Source organism: Pteropus medius, unplaced genomic scaffold (assembly GCF_902729225.1).
Source record: "Pteropus medius unplaced genomic scaffold, Ma_sr-lr_union100, whole genome shotgun sequence".
Classification (NCBI taxonomy): Eukaryota; Metazoa; Chordata; class Mammalia; order Chiroptera; family Pteropodidae; genus Pteropus; species Pteropus medius.
The window spans coordinates 1722531-1741951 of record NW_024351732.1 but is presented as its reverse complement, the minus strand read 5'-3'; the positions used below and the strand labels follow the sequence as shown (position 1 = coordinate 1741951).

Genomic DNA, 19421 nt, shown 5'->3' with positions numbered 1-19421 from the left:
CCAGTCCAGAAGCAACTCAAACCAAAAGTGTCCAAAACGAACATATTATTTTATTTAAAAAAACTACTTTCCTTTCTGAATTAGCTCTCTTGATTGGTGGTACCATCATTTATCCATTTGCCCAAGCTGGAAACCTGTGAGTCCTTTTATGTCACCCTCTAAATCTACCAAGTTCTATCTATTGGATCTTTCGATTATTTCTCAAGCCCGTACCATTGCCATGACCTTAACCTGGGGGAACGGTGGGGCAGGGAGGGAGAATAGAAAGACATAGATGGAATGCAAAGAGAGAGATCTAAATAAGATCAGTTTAAGCTGTGGGTGAAAAGAGGGGTTCTATGGAAAGTAACCTCTTGGGCTGATCTGATCATAAATTCCTAACTGGGCAGGTCATGGTGGGTAGTCACACCTCAGACAGATAACTTTTTAGTAAGATTTATCTTCGCTTTAAGCCAACCCTGTCCATTCTTCTTGTGCACGTAGGTTAACACACCTTTGAAATGCCAAAAGTACAGAAGTAATATCCCTCGAAACAGGTATTAACCCTCAAGAGAGCACATAATCTTAACCATCCTCTAATCCATTCCCTGCTTTGCTTTCTCCCACCTCCATGTACATTCATTCCCTCATTTCAAACTCATACAAGCTGTTGCAAATTGTTATTCTCCCGAGCATTTGAGATCTTGCTCCCCATCACATGTCTTCGGTTCAGCTCAACTCATAAAAATTTTCTATATGTTTGGACATTTCTTATGTCAACACAGAACATGCACCAAAGACATTATACAAAGTTCTTGATCCCTATCTACAGTACTCAATCCCCATCATCACATTTAGCCTATCAGTAGCCTATCCTGCAGGGCTCTCAAGATAAAGAGAAAATACCTCTCTTCTTTATTAAGGGGGGTTTTGCCCAGGAATTGAAGTTGAGATAGAGAAAGAACATATGGGGAAAAGGCATCATTTTTCATAATAGGGAGGCAAGGAGAAGAGAAATGAAGAGAATAAAACTATCAGATATATGACCACAGTTTTGGAAGTCTAGACTTTGTCCCAGAAAATAGGAGGTGTGTTTAATAAATGAAAGTAACATGGAGGGCCCTACCCCCTCTTATCTGGGACTCAGAAAGATGCTGCACTGAAGACTGTCCCTTACCAAACTACTTTGGAACAAACACATCAAGTTGTCTGTGCTGTGGGGTTAGGCTGTGGGAGGCCCATAGGCTTAGCTTTCTGATCCTGGCCTGGGAACTTAGGGTGGGGGTAGATGGTAGGTAGGCAGCAGGTGGCTCTGAAGTGAGGGCTGCAGTGAAGACTACCATCACAGCCAGACTTCAGAGATGCCTCACATAACATCAGAGTCAAAGGAGGACAAATTAGACAAGAAGTGATAACAAAAAAGTAGACTCTGAGTTCCAGTAGCTCAAAACTTAACTTTGAAGGCCAGCTGTATATCCAGAGACCAGGAAAGCAAGGAACATTGCTTAGAGGATAGAAGGACAGAGAGTAAAGATCATTGCATGGATCCAAAGACATTCACCTTTATCCACCTAGATCAATTGGCAGAAAACACACGGATACTCTTAAAGAAGGAGCAGGAGAGGTTAGCTCAAAGATTCAGCATTCTTATCCAAGAGAGACTGCCTGTGACCTAAGGTGACTGTTTTAGTAATCTTAGACTAAGCTTTCCTTTGAATTTGGTCTGTTCTGTGACTGTGGTCTTCGGAAGCAGGCCAGGTTAGGTTAAGACAAAACAAATAAGAGAAATTTCTATGTTTATCTGAATCTGTAAGTTAAATTCTAAACTAAGCCTCTGCCTAGATTACCTTCCCCTTGGCAAAATCCTCCAGGAAGCCCTCACCTAAATGACTTCCAAATAGAGTTGACCATTCTTTCTTCTTTATCATCATTGCACCTTGTACATATTTAGATGGTTGCACTTATACATAATTTATGCTTCCCCGGTCCGCCTCCCTTACTAGACTGCTTGTCTTTAGGGCAGTATTGTGCCTGATTCATCCTGACCTTGGGCTAGCACCTTCACGTAGGGACTAGCACAAGATTTGGCATTTAATAAGCAATGTGTTGAATTGCACTGAGTTCTTAAAGATGGTGGATTTCAGAAGTGATGTTTTTGGTCATTGAGACCTCCCCCCAAAATTATATACATAAACTATTTGGCATTTAGGAATATTAGTTTCTTCTTCTTTTCACTCCTTTTCCAGCATGACTGTTATTAAGTGTGTCAAAACTATTTTCTAAACTAGAATGGATTTGCGATATCATTCATAATGAAATCCATTTAAAAACTTTTTTGGAAATGGGCTCTAGCTTGTCTGATATTTCCTAAAATTATTATCTATACCTTTCTCATTTATTTGCTTAGGAGACTCAAGAGAGAGTGAAATGGGAGTATAAAATTCAGGTTTCTTGCTGGGGAGTGTTACTGGATCTCACCTGCTCCAGAGAAAGCATGTCTCCTTGCACTTGACTCTTCTCCCACAAGGACAATGAAGACTTCCTGAATCACCTTACAGATTGTTAAATGTTAATCATGTGATCTGAGAGATGGGATTATCTGGGTGATTTTAATTATCTTCTTTGAGCTTTTCTGTATTTAGCAAATTTTCTCTAGGGAGTATGCATTTTGTCTATAATGCGGGGAGAGGAATCCAACCAACTCACTGTTTTGAAAACATGTCTTTTATTCCCTAAGTGAACTTCAGCTTTAAGTGTAAAAAGTATACTGATAGGTGAGGTGGGTGATAGGCCTCCTCTTCTTCCACTCAACACAAATCAGAAGGTGGTGAAGAGAAAATAGACCTGAACATAAATATGACCAGTAGACATTCGACCCATCAAACACAGCCTCAGATACTAGGATTCTTGCTTCAGCCACATATATGTTCAGCCTCTTCAACTTCAACCAAGACACATTCATCCGTTGTAGATGAAAAAGGGGCCACATACTAAACCTGACAATGTCAAGGAAGGGCCAGCATGGTGGGCCCTACAAACTCAGAGACTGAAAGTAACCACCTAAGATAGTCTGAACATAAAAATTCCTAACTAAAAGCAGGTCAAGGCAGGTATTCACATCCTGGGCCTGTAGCTTTCTTGACAAAGGTCAATCTTTACCTTAAGTGAGCCCATCTATTGTCTTTCGTATCTAAAATAACATACCTTTGGAATGTCAGAGTAATCCCTTCTTCCCAGACCCCTCAGGGCACAACTCAATACACCAGAGCAGACCACAGAACCCCTCATGGTTATCTTGTCCCCTGCATACCATCTCTATGTGCTGTAAATGTTATTTACTCTCCTGTACCCACCAATGTAAAAGAAGAGTGTGTCTCTCTATTTCACTTTTTATCCAATCCTAGAGATTCCTCCCCTTTCCTTGCTTTCTCCCATCTCCCTAACCTACCACCAATGGATTTCATGTAACCCTCCTTAGGTCTCCACCTTTGATTCTAATATATAAAATATGCTGCAAAACTGCCATTCTCAATCCATTGAGATTTTACTTCCCAGCGACTGTTGTCAGTTTGGCTCAAATAAACTCATTAAAATTCTCTACAGGCTTGGACATTTCTTATGTCAACACCATCATATCCTGATATCTTAAAAAAGCTTTCAAAGGGAAAACTGAGAACTCAAAAAAGTCCTCTGGCACTCTTCAAGAGCCCTACATTCCATAGCTAGACTGCCTCACTGTCGGGGAGGAAAAAAATAACTGCTTTATTTTTTTTTTTTTTAAATAATTTCCTCTGGCTAGACTAATAATCAAATTAACATGAGACCGATTAACAGGATAAAATAACCAAATTTTTATGCATGTACATACTGGGATGCCGTAAGAACATGGGACTGGAGGATAGATTGGGAAGTTAAGGTTTATATGCCATCTTGAACCATCTTGAGCCAAGGAAAAGGGGGATGCGTGTTGGGACTTTAAAGGGCAGGAAGGCAATTCTCATGGAGACGGAAAAACAAATGTTTGGTAAAAGTTTGCTAGGCCATCTTTAACAATGGGACACAGGCAGGACTTTGATCAAAAGGTCCTTGCTAGGTTTCTTCCTGTCTATCAATCACACTTAGTTCATATGAAACTATAGTTATCTATAATAATATCTCCCATTCTGGAACAGATCCTCCGTCTAAATTCTTTCAGTCAGAGGTGAGTAATTTCAAAAGTTCTTTCTGAATCTTTTGTTACTTAAAAATAATCAGTTTAAAATAATACTCATAAAAGGCATATTTTGGGGTGGCAAACTCTGCTTCTCATCACCAAGCACATTCTAGTTTGTAAGGGGTGGCAAATCACGTATCATTTTACATTGCCTTAGTGGGAGGGCCTTGTGTCTGGGAGCCTTCTTTTCTTCTTTCAGAAGAAAGATACCCTCTCTTCCCATGTGGGAAAATGGAGTTTGTGAAACCAGAGAAATTGATTCACGTAGAAATAACCGTAAAAGTTCCAGAAGGCTAGACAAACAACAGGACTAGTAATTTTAGTCTTCCAGTGATTATAGTTATTGCACTTAGGAAGAAACTCCTCCCTTCCTGCCCTCAATCACTCCTCCCCTCTGCTGCTCCATAACTGCCCTCACTATTTTTGCAAGGCCAAAGACTCTCTTAAAATGGAATTTCCTTTCTTTTAGGAACTAAGAGTAAACATTTACTCTAAAGTCCACAACATGACCTGTTTTCCTGAATGACTCTTAGTCTTTAACAATAATCTCAGCCCTTGGGGTTAGAGGTGGGTGCTGGGAATTTATTTAGACTGTTGAGTATAGGAGGTACTATGACTGCCTACGTAATTAGGAGTAGACTAACGGTCCTCTATCTCAAGGCCCTCTCTCTGGTCTTTCACTCCCACCAACAAAAGATTTTAGAATTGCAAGAGATCCTTTACAGAGTCTATAACACACTTTTTCATTATGCAGATGAAGAAGCTGAGGCTCATAGACCCTTATTGCAATGATTAACAGCCAGTAGATACAGCACTCAGTAACTATTTGCTTTATTGTTTCTGGCCTAAGTTCAAAATGACCACTCCATATTAGAATACAAGTTTCCCAATTTAAAGACTGTTTGCTTTCCACGCTATCACACTGAGTTATGTACTCCATTTGGTTTAATATAAAGTCATTATAGCCATAAATTTAATTCTTAACAGCTTTATTGAGATATAATTCACATATCATACAATTCGCCTATTTAAAGTGTACAATTCAATGGCTTTTAGTATATTCAGAGTTGTGTATCCATTGCCACAATCAATTTTAGAATATTCTCATTACCCCTAAAAGAAACCCTATACCCATTAGCAGTCATTCTTATTTTCCCTCATTCCCCCCTGCTAGCCTTAGGCAACCACTAATCTTTCATATGTGGTCCTTTGTGACTTCTTTTACATAGTATAATATTTTCAAGGTTCATCCACGTTGTAGCATGTACTTCATTTTTTAATTGCTGAATAATAAATATTCCATTATATGCATATGCCATATTTTATTTATCTATTCAATAGTTGATGGATAACCAGCTGAATTTTATTTTAAACAAATGTGATCTCTGATAGCTAGTAGAATCTTAAAATCTAGACATAAATATATATCTCATTTATTTCTGTTGAATTTATACTTAAAGAAGCATACTTATCATGAAGTCTTTATTATACTATCATACCTAAAATCAACAATTTTTTTCTCTAAGTTTTCTGATGTATATGATTACCTTGTGGAAAGACAAAATAAAGCCCTGCCCTAAGTTTTCCTGTTCCTGCGACTCCCAGGAAAATAGAGGCATATATAGAGATTGCCTAAGTGACAGCCCTTAAGAAGAGATAAAGGAGAAAAGATCCAGAGCAAGACTCTTTTTGTCTGGTTCCAAATGTGGTTTAGAAGCGAAAGGGCATTTGGAGTTTCACACCCAACCAGCCGTTCAGCATTCCTAAGACCTAAGACCAGGTATATATATGTATATATGTATATATACACAAACAGTATAAGGGTTGGATGTGGGGTGAGTGAGAAAAGGGTGCAGGACAGGCCGCAAATTCAGGCCCGTCTGACCTCATGAGGCTTAGTATTTTCATTTTTGTCTTTCTGAATTTATAGGTTGGCCCTCACTCAACTTCCTTACTGTTTTTGCGGGTCTCCAGGTGGGTCCATATTTGGAGACTTTGAGGGACTAGTTCGTGCTTGATAGAACTTGAAATTGTAAACACAAAGTTGAGGATATTTGTGATCCCGGGAGGTGGTCGATTCCTCCACATTAAACCGTTGATTATCCAAGTCCTGCCTTCCCAATCCCCTTTCTCCCCTCCCCCCTTCTTATACGAGTCAGGCCGCAGTACTCCTGAGTCACCTGCGGTGGGGAGAAGGGGCTTTTGGGAGCGTCTTCCGCTCGATTTTTAGAAGCTAGATGAGAACACCGGGAAGCGATGCTTGACTCAGCCCGCCCGAGGCTTGGGCGTTGTGTCATTCCCCACACGTGATGCCTTCCCAGGCAGCGGAAACCTCACGTATCATGGGACTTTTCACCCTGGTGATTCCATCCCTCTCCCTCTCTATTCCCCAACCCCCCACTTCCCCGTTCCGCCCTCACTTCAGAGACTAGAAGAGGAAAGGAGGGTGGATGGAACCAGGAAATGCCACTCTCCTAAGTTGGCCGGGAGAAGCAGAGAAACTCAGTGTTTGGGAAAGTACCAGGACGTAGCGTTACAATTTTACCCTTCTCCAGAATGCTTTGCACTTCCTCTGTTTTGTTATCCTACTTTCATTATCCTAGATGTATCCTATCCGAGGCCCCCTTATCACTTAGACAGACCTTGTCCTAGTTGTTTTCTCTGTTTCCTACTTTTCTCTGAGCCTGGAATTCTTAATCAGTACTGGTTTGAGTCTCCAATCAGCCTCCTTCCCTGTTTTAGCTCCGTGACCTTGAGTGAACCAAAACTTTTCTGGGCCTACTTTCCTAGTCTGTGAAACGGAGGCCAAGCGTTTGTCTACCTCACTGCACCCGTTGTGAGGAACAAATGAGAAAGCCCTTTGTGAGCTGTAAAAAGCAATAGAAATGTTAGCTATGTTAATTCTGGACGGCTAGTGAGGCTTCCAAAACCCCTCCCTTTCCTTTGGGACCCGCCCTGCAAACCCTGTCTGGAGCTGACAGTCTTCAACACCCTTCTCTCGCAGTCTTTCTTATTGGCGAACGCGCCGTTCGCGCGGCGCCAAGTGTTGACGCCCGGCCCCGCCTCCGCCGGCGCAGGATGACGCGCTGGCCCCGCCCCTGGCCGCGCCTGGCCTCCCGCGAGGCCCCGCCCATCGGTCCGACGCGGTGCGGGTCCCGCCCCTCGGGTGACGTGTAGCGCGCGCGGCCGGGCCGCCCAGGCAGTTGGTGCAGCGGCGGTTGGGCTGAGTGCGCTCACCCCACCCCTCCCCTTCGGCCCGGGCCCCCACCCCGCCGGGCCCAGCCCCAGTCCCAACCCCAGTCCCAACCCCAGCCGGGCCCGTCCCGTGCGGGTCTAGTGCAGCCCCCTCAGCTTGTGACACCCGGGGCCGCCTGTACGCCCGCCACCATGGAGCTGGAGGACGGTGTGGTGTACCAGGAGGAGCCCGGCGGCTCCGGGGCCGTGATGTCGGAGCGGGTGTCCGGCCTGGCTGGCTCCATTTACCGCGAGTTCGAGCGGCTGATCGGACGCTATGACGAAGAGGTGGTCAAGGAGCTGATGCCACTGGTGGTGGCCGTACTGGAGAACCTGGACTCGGTGTTCGCGCAGGACCAGGAGCACCAGGTGGAGCTGGAGCTGCTGCGGGACGACAACGAGCAGCTCATCACCCAGTACGAGCGGGAGAAGGCGCTGCGCAAGCACGCGGAGGAGGTGAGGGCTGGCGGGTCGGCGGCGAGGGCGGGGGCCGGGTCCCTGGGCGGCCGGGGGTCGCGGCCCGGTCCGAGAGGAGAGGCGCGCCGGCGCCGGGCCTTGTGGGGGCGGGCCTGAGGCCGAGGCTCTCGGACCAGCACGGCTGCCGTGAGGTCCCCAGAACCCCCGGCCGATATTGGAAGCCGAGGCAGGCTAGTGAGTGTCCAGGAAAAGAGTGAGATGGGGGAGGCAAGGCCCGGGGAGGAAGCCACAGCCTGGCATGAGGGCACCTGGGGTTGGCTGAAGGCGGAGATTTTAGGGTGTCTGGTTGCCTTTTGTAGTTTAGGGAAGTTTCCGACCACCGTAGGATAGTCAGATGGCTGTTCAAACTTGTGTGTGTGTGTGTGTGGGGGGGTGCATTTAAATACTTCTGTCCTGGATATGGAACTTCCGCTGGTTCCAGTACCTTTCTAGGGGGTTACTGCTTTGGGAAGTTAGAGATTTCCCTCTTTCGGTCAGTTTTTTCTTGACATTTTAACCCTGTTGAGAAAGAGGTTTTATCTTATGTTTTATGTGCCTTGGTTGATACTTCATCAACATTAAGATGTTGTATAGCAATACTCTGTAAATATAGAGAGTATACAATTTTATTTTATTGGTATCCCACACCAAAGCATTCCTCCATATTAGGTGGTAACCTTGGACAGTTCCCTTTAAAAACCCTCTGTTTGTTTATAAAGAGGACTTGCGGGGGCGGGGTCGAGTTGGTGTAGGTGACTGTTGGCAGCCCTTTTCAGACTGCAATTTCTAGGTGCACTTGGCCGGCTGCTAACGCTAGCTAGCACCTCAGTTCCCGCACCGAGGTCTGTGACCCTTTTGGAGCACTGCAGTGCAAGTCATAGGTCTTTGGCTTTTTGAGACAAAGATTTTTGCTTCCAGGCTGTGTTGGCATTATTTCTGTGGAACTATGTAATGCAGGCAAAGTGTTCTATGCATCTTTGTTTTCTAGGTATCTAGCACACCTGGCTAAATACAGGGTGATTGAAGGAAGCTAAATAACTCACTGAAGGAATGGCATGTTATCTTTCAAAAATATTTGAAAAGTTTTTAGGGTGTGAGATTTGTTTAGCAGCTCATTTCCTAACACCAAATAATACCATTATTTAAACTTTGTTATGTCACATATACCTTTGTACCAGGTCAAATAGTTTATTTTCTTTTTTTAACCTTAACTGTAGTTAGGATTTTCAGTTCTGATTTTGTGATCCGTTTGGCTCAAAGGAATATTGCCAAACAAAATTGACTTTATTTAAAGAGCATTTTAAAGCATATTGGGAAGGAGAGGTTGAAAAAGAATCTAAAGATGGGATCACAATTTCCACTAGTTTGTTAGCACTGTTTATGGAACAGAGGTCATGTACTACTACTGAGATGGCATGCCATGCCTTCATGCTTAGACAGGCCCTGTGTGTGGATGTACTTGGATTGGACTGGGGAATTAACCACATACACACAAGTGAGGAGCAGGCCCTGCATGACCTGTAACCTCAGATAAAAGAAATGCTCCCTCCAGCCTTAAACTCCTGTCAGTCTATGCAAACATGGGCAAAATGCCAGGGTCACAGGCGCCAAGAAAACCATCTGCCACAGGTTGCAGAATTAGAAGATAAAACTAACTGCTGGGCTCTGGATTGTATATTACTCTTTTAAGTAAATGACTTTTTAAAAAATAGATTATCAAATGACTTGTAATATGTGCTCTTTCAAGCACATGTATAAATTCTTTATTAATGAAACCTTTGGACAAATGGCCTTGACCTGAGAATAAAGAACATTGATGAAATACTAGATGAGCCAACTTCCAGACCGCAAACATAAAACCACCTTGTTATCAGTCTTTATGTAAGGTCATAAATCAAGTATTACCCTCTACCCAGAAATTCAGTCTCTTTTAGGCCAATATACAGAAGTGAATTCTGTGTTTAATTTTCTGTGAGTGCTTTGTTTGTGGCCTTTAATATGAAGACCAAGAGTCTGCTATTATAGCAAAAGTGCCTCCGGGTATTTACAGCAAAAGCATTTGAAAGCATGGAGGTTATTCTTCACCAGAAACTGTAAAGTAAATTCTGAGCACCTTTGTGGAAATTTAGGAGGATATTTAAATAGTGAGAATGTTTTAGGAGGTGCGAAGTGCTGTAGTCTCTTGCTTGCTGTAATTCTCAGGAAGGAATCAGATATTTAATTTTTATTATAATGATAATACTTAATTTGGGTAACTTTTTTTTTTTTGGCTTTTATTTGAATTTTTTGGTGTGGAGTTAGCTTGCTATTTTTCTGAGTCTTTAAAAACAACCTAAAGAAGGGCTAATTTTTGTGACCAGTTTCAAATGCTAATCAAGAAATTTCTCTTTTTGCTCATCATTCTCCCATGGCTCCCTGCTCCAGCCATATATCTATCTTCATAAGTCCTGTGTGATGTTTTTTCCTATGCTGTTCCCTTGGGCTAGAATGCTTTTGTCTCAGAGGTTCACCCTGACTAGCTCCTCACTTTAGGCATAGCTTAAATTTCCCTTCTTCAGGTAGATCTTGCCGGTCTAGTCTATCCAGAGTAAACCCTGTGAATGTATGAACAATTTATTGGTAAATCAGTGATTTTTAAAAGCAAAAATCTGGATAGAAAATGATCTGGAGAGAGATGTCTTGGGAAGAATATGTTGGTGTTTTTCATGTTTTTGTGCAAGTTCTGATTCTTTTAAAAAAGCATAGACATGGTTTACTTGGAGTAAAAAATAAAGTAATATTTCCCTTATAAGTAGGCAAATGAGTTAAAGAACATTTTCTTAGAAATTCAGTTTCAAGTGATTGTGTGGGCTTCATTTCTTATCACATTATTTTCAAAGTGAGAGTTTATTTCACATGATTAGGGTGGAGGGAGAGATTGCACGTAAAATGAAGGTGCACTGTCTTCATACTCTACCTCCTGGTGTGATGGAAGTATAGATGAAGAGAATAGGCTGAAGAGAGAATATATTTGCTGGGAAGATGTTATGATTTGATTTTGTGACTTTTTGCCTAAAAAAATTGGGGTGATTAAATGCAGAGATGCATTGCTTTTCTGTGACTTTTTGCCTAAAAAAATTGGGGTGATTAAATGCAGAGATGAGAGAGAATACTGAGAATTTTCTAATTAACTTTTCTTCAATGAATCAGCACTTAAAGCAGTGACAAATTGATGTTTTATATGAAGACTTTAATCAAGTGGTTTTCTTTGGAAGTGTATGAACATGGGAGTGATAAGAGCAGACATGGAATTTGGTGTTCTTTTTATAGATGTTATAGTTCTCATTCATTCATAAAAATATTTTAATTAAAACCATTGAAGCTATTTTGATTCATTTATGAAATAATTTACAATGCAGTTAATGTTATGTCTTTCATAAACACTTAAAAAGGAAAATTTGAATCTTTTCTGTTTTATGTCTCTTTATCAAGAGACAGGAGTGAAGAGTAATTTTGCATATTTATAGCTTTAATTTGTTGTTAGATTACTGAGAATTTAGGAAATTAAAAAGCCAAAGTTCCACTTTTGCTTGACCATTGTTTTTGTCTTCAGCACAGTTGTTATTTAAATTAATAATTATGATAGTTCTTCTTATTTTTAGCCTTAATTTTATCAATTCTAGTGTCCTAAGGAATTGAATTTTACTATTATATAGGTTTTATTTCACTGAAGCGGAGCAACAAGGGAAAGGTAGTTTAGCTAGGCACAGATGATCTGTCAGTACAGAAGAACAAATTGCTGGTCTATGAGGTGTTAACATTTATCCCTTACACTTTTGAGCATATGTGTTATTTATTAAAGCTTTCAAACTCCTTTTAAAAGTGAAGTCCCTCTGTGTGTGGTACCTGTTTAGCAGTTTCTTTTCTAGGCAAGGCAACCCTTGGTTGACCTCACAGATTGCAAGGACCTTGTCAGTTTACAATCCCTTATTTTTTATGCCTGCAGCACCTGGTCTTCTGAGGTGGTCTCCCATCCAAGTACTAACCAGGCCTGACCCTGCTTAGCTTCTGAGATCAGACAGGATCGGACTTGTTCAGGATGGCATAGCCATAGACTGTTTAGTGGTTTTTGAAACCAGTATCTTGTGGTATCTTCAGTGAACTAAAGATTTTTGTTTCAAGAATTGACTCAGGTGCTGACTTAATTTCTCTATTGGTTAAGTTAATGCAAGAGTCAGCAGCTTTTTGAACTGTTATATTTTAATTTATTTATTCAAACCTGTTTTAAAATGCTCAGAATGCATTTTAGTGCTTTATCAGTCTCTGTATTACCTAAATTATTTTGTACATAAAACTAACACATTTAAAAACACACTTTAAAAAACACATTTTCATACTTGAAAAAATGCTATTTTTTCTTTTTTAAATTAAATTTGTTGGAGCGACATTGGTTAATAAAATTATAGAGGTTTTAAGTGTTCAGTTCTGTAATACATCATCTGTACCTTGCTTTGTGTGTTCCCTACCCAAAGTCAAATCTTCCATCACCATATATTTGACCCCCTTTACTAATTTCTACCTCCCACCGTTTTTTCTTGTCAAACTATTTGAATAAGCTACACACGGACCCGAACCAGAGTAGCTATGTCCTTGCCCCTAGTCACTTCCTGCTTCCAGACAGTTCCTGAAATGAACAATCTTTTTATTCTCAAAGTGTGTGCATGTGTTGGTGATGGGGTTATTGCTTTTTGAAATGGTAACCAGTTAACCATTGTTTAGCTCATAAGACAGCTCTTACCCTTGCTTTTACTCCAGAAATTTCTGAATACGGGTATCTAAGTGACAGTCACATTTTTACTTATTTAAAATTACAAAAAAAGGATAACAAAATGGGTAAAGTACCTAAACTGGATCAGGTACTCTAATCAGAAGATGGATTAGTAAGAGTAAGGAGTAAGGACTACTCACTAGATTATTGTGGCATGTGACAGTGGTCACTGATCCAATTCGTGCCTAAGTTTGGTTTCCCTTTCTTGGACTCCTTAGCTTACCTTTAACCACATGCTGCATACTTAAATCATAGGGAACCTTTGGTCCCCAGGATAGCTAATATTAGAATCTAGCCAAATATGTGTTTTTTTGTTCCATTGACAAATAGCGTCTTGAGTTATTTTAAAAACACCTATTTCTGCTGTGCTCATCAGCACTTATAACGAATATGGCTGTTACCTAAATAATTAGGTTGAGATTAAACATATCGATATAGACCCAATTTAATAATATTATAATGTATCTATTCAGAAAGCTGATATTTACAATTACATGTGTGTAAATTCTATATATTTTGAAACCTTGGCCAGTGATATTTAGTTATTAGTTTGAATGCAGGACTGTGTTTTATTCACGTAGGAATTTTAGTGTTTAGTAGTTTGCATAGTAATGTTTGAACTTAACCATGGGAATTTACATATTAATCAATGTAATAAGTTTCCAATTTTAGAATATAGAATTATTATTAGTAACTTTAAAATACTGCTATTTTTTTTAAGGTCAGTACACTTTTTCAGTAAATTTTCCCCCTAGCATTTTATTAGGAAGATTTTCAAACATACAGAAAAATTAAAAGTACATTGATCATTTGTAAATCCATTACCTTGATTCAGTAATAGTTTTATTTATTTATCTATATATGTGTATGTCTATGTATATGTGTATGTATGTATGTATAAATATACAACATATATACATATACATATTTTTAAATTGCTGAGTCATTTCAAAGTAAATTGCAGATATGACACTTCACCTTTTAGTACTTAAATTACTGGTCTCATAAAAAATGAGCACATTCTACTACATAACCACAATATTATTCATATTTGAGAATATTTTCTAATATCTAATATTTCATTTGAATAATTTTTTTCCATTTGAATTAATTTTTAAGAGTACAGTATATGTCAGTTGTAGAGGTGAGTAAGGTGTTAATATTTTATAGTGTGAATTAATATCACTCATCTAGAAAGGAAACAATGATTGCAGTTTAGCTACTTTTCTATAAGAAATTTAAATCTGAGATCTATAAAACTAAATTAATTAAAAAATTTAATTTAAAGTTATAACATAAAAATATCATGGATTATTTTTCCCTTTGTAACTTAGAGGCACAGAAATTGGAAAACTGACCTTATGTTTCATGTTTTCTTTAGTAACTTTTAAAAAGAATTCTTATATATTTTCCAGTATATCTTGTTTCTGACTGCTTACTCGCTTTACTAGGGTTATAGAGACTGAGAAGAATTTTTTTACTTGTAATTTGAGTCCTGCTGATTGGATTCCATACAGAGAATAGGGTTTTTTTGTGTGTGATTGTGGATTCTGTTACTGTACTTTAAAATGTATTTTCACTTGCTCTTCCTGAAGTTATTTTTTAAGGGCTGGGAGGAAACTCCATAATCTCCTAGTTCTGCCCAATCCCATTCACATAGTTAGGTAGAAAGATAAATAGACACATAGATGAATGGAAAGAACAAACTTTTTTTTTTTTTTTTTTTTGAGCCAGGCACTGTTCTAGGCTCTGGGAATGTAGCCACAAACAAGACAGACAAGGATGGTAGCCTGTGCTTTCTTGGATTTTATATTGTAATAAAGAGTAAACAGACCAGTTAATTACAGATTATGATAGCTACCATGCAGGAAATTAAAAAGATGATATAATAAAGAGTCAAGAGGCAGGCACTTTAGATGGATCAAAAGTTTATAAAAGAGTAAGCTGCCCATGCAGGAAATAATTTATCTCATATGAATAATTATTTAGATCTGAAACTTTAGACACATGTAGTCAGTGTTTCTCCTACTCATTATTCCTGAAAATTCAGAAAAGTAAGTAGTTCTCATAAATGTGTTTCTTCTGTTTCCTGTCTTATTCCTTCTCATACTTGACTTCTTGGCAACATTAGACTTTTGGTCACTCCTTTAAGAAACATTAAGTTTTGGTTGTGACTTTGACATTTCTTGGTTTTCCTTTTAGTTATCTGACTACTCTGTGGATTCCTGTTACTCACATTAGCTTTGGTGTTCCTTGTCTTTTTTCTAAGGTCCTCTTTAGTTCTCACTCTGCACACTGCCTAGCTGATATTATCCATTCCCCTGAGTTCAATTGCCATATGTTGACTATTCCAAAATGTGTATCTCATTCATTTAACAGATATTTATTGAGAGTCTATTATGTGCATGGTACTGTGTTGGGGATACAGTGGTGAGTAAAACACACAAGATGTTTTCCTCATGGAGCTGACTGGCAGCCTATTAAGAACTTAAAGGCCAGATCTCTTTCTGAAGTTTTCAGATCCATATTATTGTTGTTTATTGAACATGAATGTCTCCCATGTCCAAAACTGAACTTATCTCCCAAGCCCGCCCCTCTTGAGGGATACCACTACCAGCCTGACTAGATGTCTGGTCACCATCCTTAACTCTTCTTTTTCCTTCATCCCCATTGCTACTTTATTTTGTTTCCAACTTTTAGATATTTCTGGAATCTCTTTCTTTCCAAATCCATTTCTACTACTCTGATACAAGCCACTCATCTCTTGCCCTGAATCCAAACTCCATAGAGTTGGAACTTTGTGTCTGGTACATAGTAAGTACCCAGTGAATATATCTGAATAAATGAATGGATGATTCAAATTGTCCATAACTGATTTATCTGCTTCCAGTATTGCCAACCTATAAGTGGCCCATCTCACTGTACCCAGGTCTCTCTAAAATTGAAATCTGATCAAATCATTTCCATATTTTAAAGCCTTTAGTGGCTCTGTCTAAAGTGCCTAACATACAAGGCCTTGTAATCTGGCAGCTTCTTGTCTTACCAGCTTCATCTTTTCCTTTTTGAGCCATATCGAACACTTTGCATCTGTTTTGTGAAAAGTATTCTCTCCAGGCCTTCTTAAAAACTTCCTCTTTGCTTGGCACTCCCTTTCTCTTCTGTTGCCTGGCTAACATTCTTCTTTCAGATTTAAATTCTGGGATTCCTTTTATGAACACCGAAGTATATCTTCCCACAGCATACTGTCCTTCCCCCTCTCATAGCACTTCCAGTGTTATGTCAAACTAACCTATTGCTTTATTTCCCCCACTAAACTACTGAGATGCAGTAGCTTTTTAATAGATACTATTTGTTGGTTAGTTGGATGAATGGATGAATATGCTAAAGGCCAAATTGCTAAGCCTAACTATGTAAAGTTCTCTTTTGTGCATTCAAGTTATTGTCCTTACTGTTGGTGCCAAGTTATGCTAACACTTGCAAAAAATTCTTCAATAAATCCTTTGACTTTTACATATACAGAAAAACCATGACTTCTTCTTAGTATAGTTATTGCGGACATTTTATGTACATCATCCTATACGTAGTAGATATTCTAGAAATATTTATGCATTTTAAAAATCGAAATATTAAGATCATTGGAACTACCGGTAGAAGTAGTATAGGGATTACTTTTGCATTTGCAAAAGTTGGGCTAGGTGATCTTAAAGTCATGTTAGCACCATGATTCTCTGATTATTTTAAACTTAGTAGCAGCTTTTTGTTGTGTTCTTATTCATCTTAGGCACAAATATTTGTTTCTAAGTTACCGTTGAGAAATAAGTGATTGTCTGAATAAATTTTTCATACAAATGAAGGTTAAGTGCCAAAACTTAATTTTCATTATTTGCTTAGAATCTTTTGATAGACATTGCTAATTGGTTACAGCAGTAGTACCCTATAGTAACAAATAAAATGGTTAGTAAAATAGCATTTATATTTGAAGAAACACTCATTCTGAAGAATAGTAAACATTTCTTTCTTGAGCATTGAAATCTATATTGGTTTAGAGCTACTGCCTAGGCTATTACGGTATAAATAATTATTTTAATTATCAAATTTTAATTATCAGATCCTCAATTTGAATTTTCTTTCAGTTACCTGTTACCTTAGCCTTCTTTTGTTGTTACTGCTGCCTGTTCAAAAACAAATACCTTTTAAAAAGTTAACAGATTGTACAGAAATGTGGAATCAAATAAACAGGCTTTTGTAAAATAAGAAGGGTAACTATTTAAAAAGACTATTGTTTGTCTATGATTCTGCTATAAAAATAGTCTACTTGAACTTGTTTGATGTGATTTGGGAAATATTTGACAGAAATTACCCACTCATTTGTGGCTCTATTTAATTTTAACTCTTTTAAAAAATACTTTTATGCTGAGGTAGGAATTAATTTACGTAGTTAATCATCTCTAACCTAGCTGAGGGCCAGGAAGTGAACAACGATTTCTGAATAGCTAAAATGAATGTCTCAAACTCTATGCAGTAAAGTTCATGATTTTGGCCTATTGAAGAAACAATTAAAGGCAAAGTTTTACCCTTATTTTAAATAAAATAGTTTCTTAGCCCTCTATAGGTTATAAACAGCAAATTAAGAGGGTATGTATTAGAGATAAGTACTAATATATAACAAATGGCAGGTTCTTTGAATCAAGATACTGAAAATTACAAAAACCAATATAGTGCAGTGGCTGGGGGCAAGCGCAATAGGGTCAGATTACCTTAGTTCATATCCTGGCTCTGTTACTTCCTAGCTATGTAATCATGAGCAGGTATTTTTTTGTTTTGTTTTGTTTTTTAATTTCTTATTATTTTTATGCCTACAACACCTGGTCTTCCTAGGTGGTCTCCCATCCAAGTACTAACCAGGCCCGACCCTGCTTAGCTTCCGAGGTCAGACGTCAGGCTTGTTCAGGGTGGTGTGGCTGTAGACCATGGACCATGCTCCACTGGGGTGTGAACCCAGAACCTTCTATGTGTAAAGTAGATGTGCTAACCACTACACTATGGAACCACGTCCTCATGGGCAAATTTCTTAATACGGAGCCTCAGTTTCTTAATTTGCAAATAGGGATAACAATAGTAACAACCTCATAGGATTGTCGTGAAGATTATACAAGAAAAATGAGCTTTTCAAAGTTCCAGGCATTTGGCTAATATGTACTAATATGTATCTATATATCTGATATCTACCTACCTATCTATCCATCTCATTTATTCACTTATAAAACAGATGTTAATTAAACACTTTGTGCCCATGGTAGGGATACAAGAATGAATAGTTCTGGGTCCTGCCCTTAAGGAGCACATAGTCTCGTGGGGAAGGCTAATGTAAATAATTAGGGCAGCCTTAGGTAAACATTCTAAATAAGTACTGTATGTACAAGGTTCTAAAAGCCTAACTCAACTTGAGAGACGGCTTCACAGAGATATAGAGCAAGTGGCATTTAACTGGGTTATGTGTCAGCCAAAGTGTGCAAGGTTTGAAAGTATGTGATCTATTCAGAAAACTACAAAAACATGTCTTTTTTGATATATTTAAGTAGTAAATATTAGTTTTCCATATGTTCTTTAAAAAATATGCTAGCACTTCTGCCACATAGGGGAGAGGCAAGAAGTGAGGTTGAGTATGTAATCACAGTTCAGAATTTGAAGGATGGTGGTGTCAAATTAAGATTTTTATCTTGAATGTGCCACACACTGTGATGCAGTATGGTTGTAATTGTAGTTCACATTTATTCAGAATGATGCTTCTTACCAACAAAAGGCTACATTTTTTTTCCTGATATGTTCTGTTTTGAGGAGGTAGATAGATATGTAGTTCTAGAAACAGTTTTCATTAAAACAAATATGATATAAATGTTTTAGTGCTTCAGTTTTTTTCTTAAAAGTATGGTTATACAAGTATAAAAAGTATGGTTATGGTTCTTAGTGATATTAGTCAACCGATAGTCTTAAATATTGACTTTGAAAATTTTCATCCCAACAGACTGCATTTTAAAAAACTAGAAACTTGATTCTTTTCTTCCTCTGAAAATTTCACTTTATATAGTTGCCACCATATTTTGTTCCTTAAAAGTATTTTTTATTGTGGTAAGGTATACATAATAGAAAACTTATCATTTTAACCATTTTTAAGTTGTTGTGCATTCACGTTGTTGTGCACACATTGCTACCCTCCATTTCCAGAACTTTTTTTTTATCACAAACTGAAGCTTCATACTCATGAAGCAATAATTGCAGTTTTTTCCTTCTTCTAGCTCCTGGAAACCACCATTCTGTTTTCTGTGAATTTGACTATTCGAGGTACCTCATACAAATGGAATCAGACAGTATTTGCCATTTTGTGCCTGACTTATCTCACTTAGCATGTTTTCAGGGCTCATCCATTTTGTAGCATGTATTACAATTATGTTCCTTTTAAGGCTGAATAATAATCTATCATATGTAGTATATATAAGTCTCCTGTCAGATATATGTTTTGCTAGTATTTTCTCATTCTGTGAGTTGTCTCTTTCTTGTTGATGTCCTTTGAAGCACAAAAGTTTTTAATTTTGACGACATCCAATTTATGTATTTTTTTCCTTTGCCTGTGCTCTTGGTGAATATATAAGAAACCATTGCCTAATCCGGAGTCACAAAAACACCAATATTTTCTTCTAAGAGTGTTATTAATAGGTTTAGCTCTTATACTTA

At 38.5% G+C, this 19421-nt stretch overlaps 1 protein-coding gene and 2 pseudogenes across 4 annotated transcripts in view; 1 reads left to right on the top strand and 2 right to left on the bottom strand.

The window, feature by feature from the left end:
• The first annotated feature begins 7398 nt into the window (after nucleotides 1-7398).
• SPAG9 (sperm associated antigen 9) overlaps nucleotides 7399-19421 on the top strand; it is a 114534-nt gene continuing 102511 nt past the window's right edge. For 2 of the 4 annotated variants that reach the window (XM_039846363.1, XM_039846362.1), the window contains exon 1: nucleotides 7748-7882. Coding sequence is in view for 2 of the 4 variants with exons in the window: in XM_039846360.1 (XP_039702294.1) it covers nucleotides 7580-7882 (303 nt within the window). In the remaining 2 variants the exon portion in view is untranslated. Of the gene's footprint in view, nucleotides 7883-19421 lie in introns of all 4 variants that reach the window. The other 2 variants (XM_039846360.1, XM_039846361.1) reach the window with 2 other exon arrangements.
• LOC120589003 (uncharacterized) lies at nucleotides 11859-11977 on the bottom strand (annotated as a pseudogene).
• LOC120588996 (uncharacterized) lies at nucleotides 17543-17658 on the bottom strand (annotated as a pseudogene).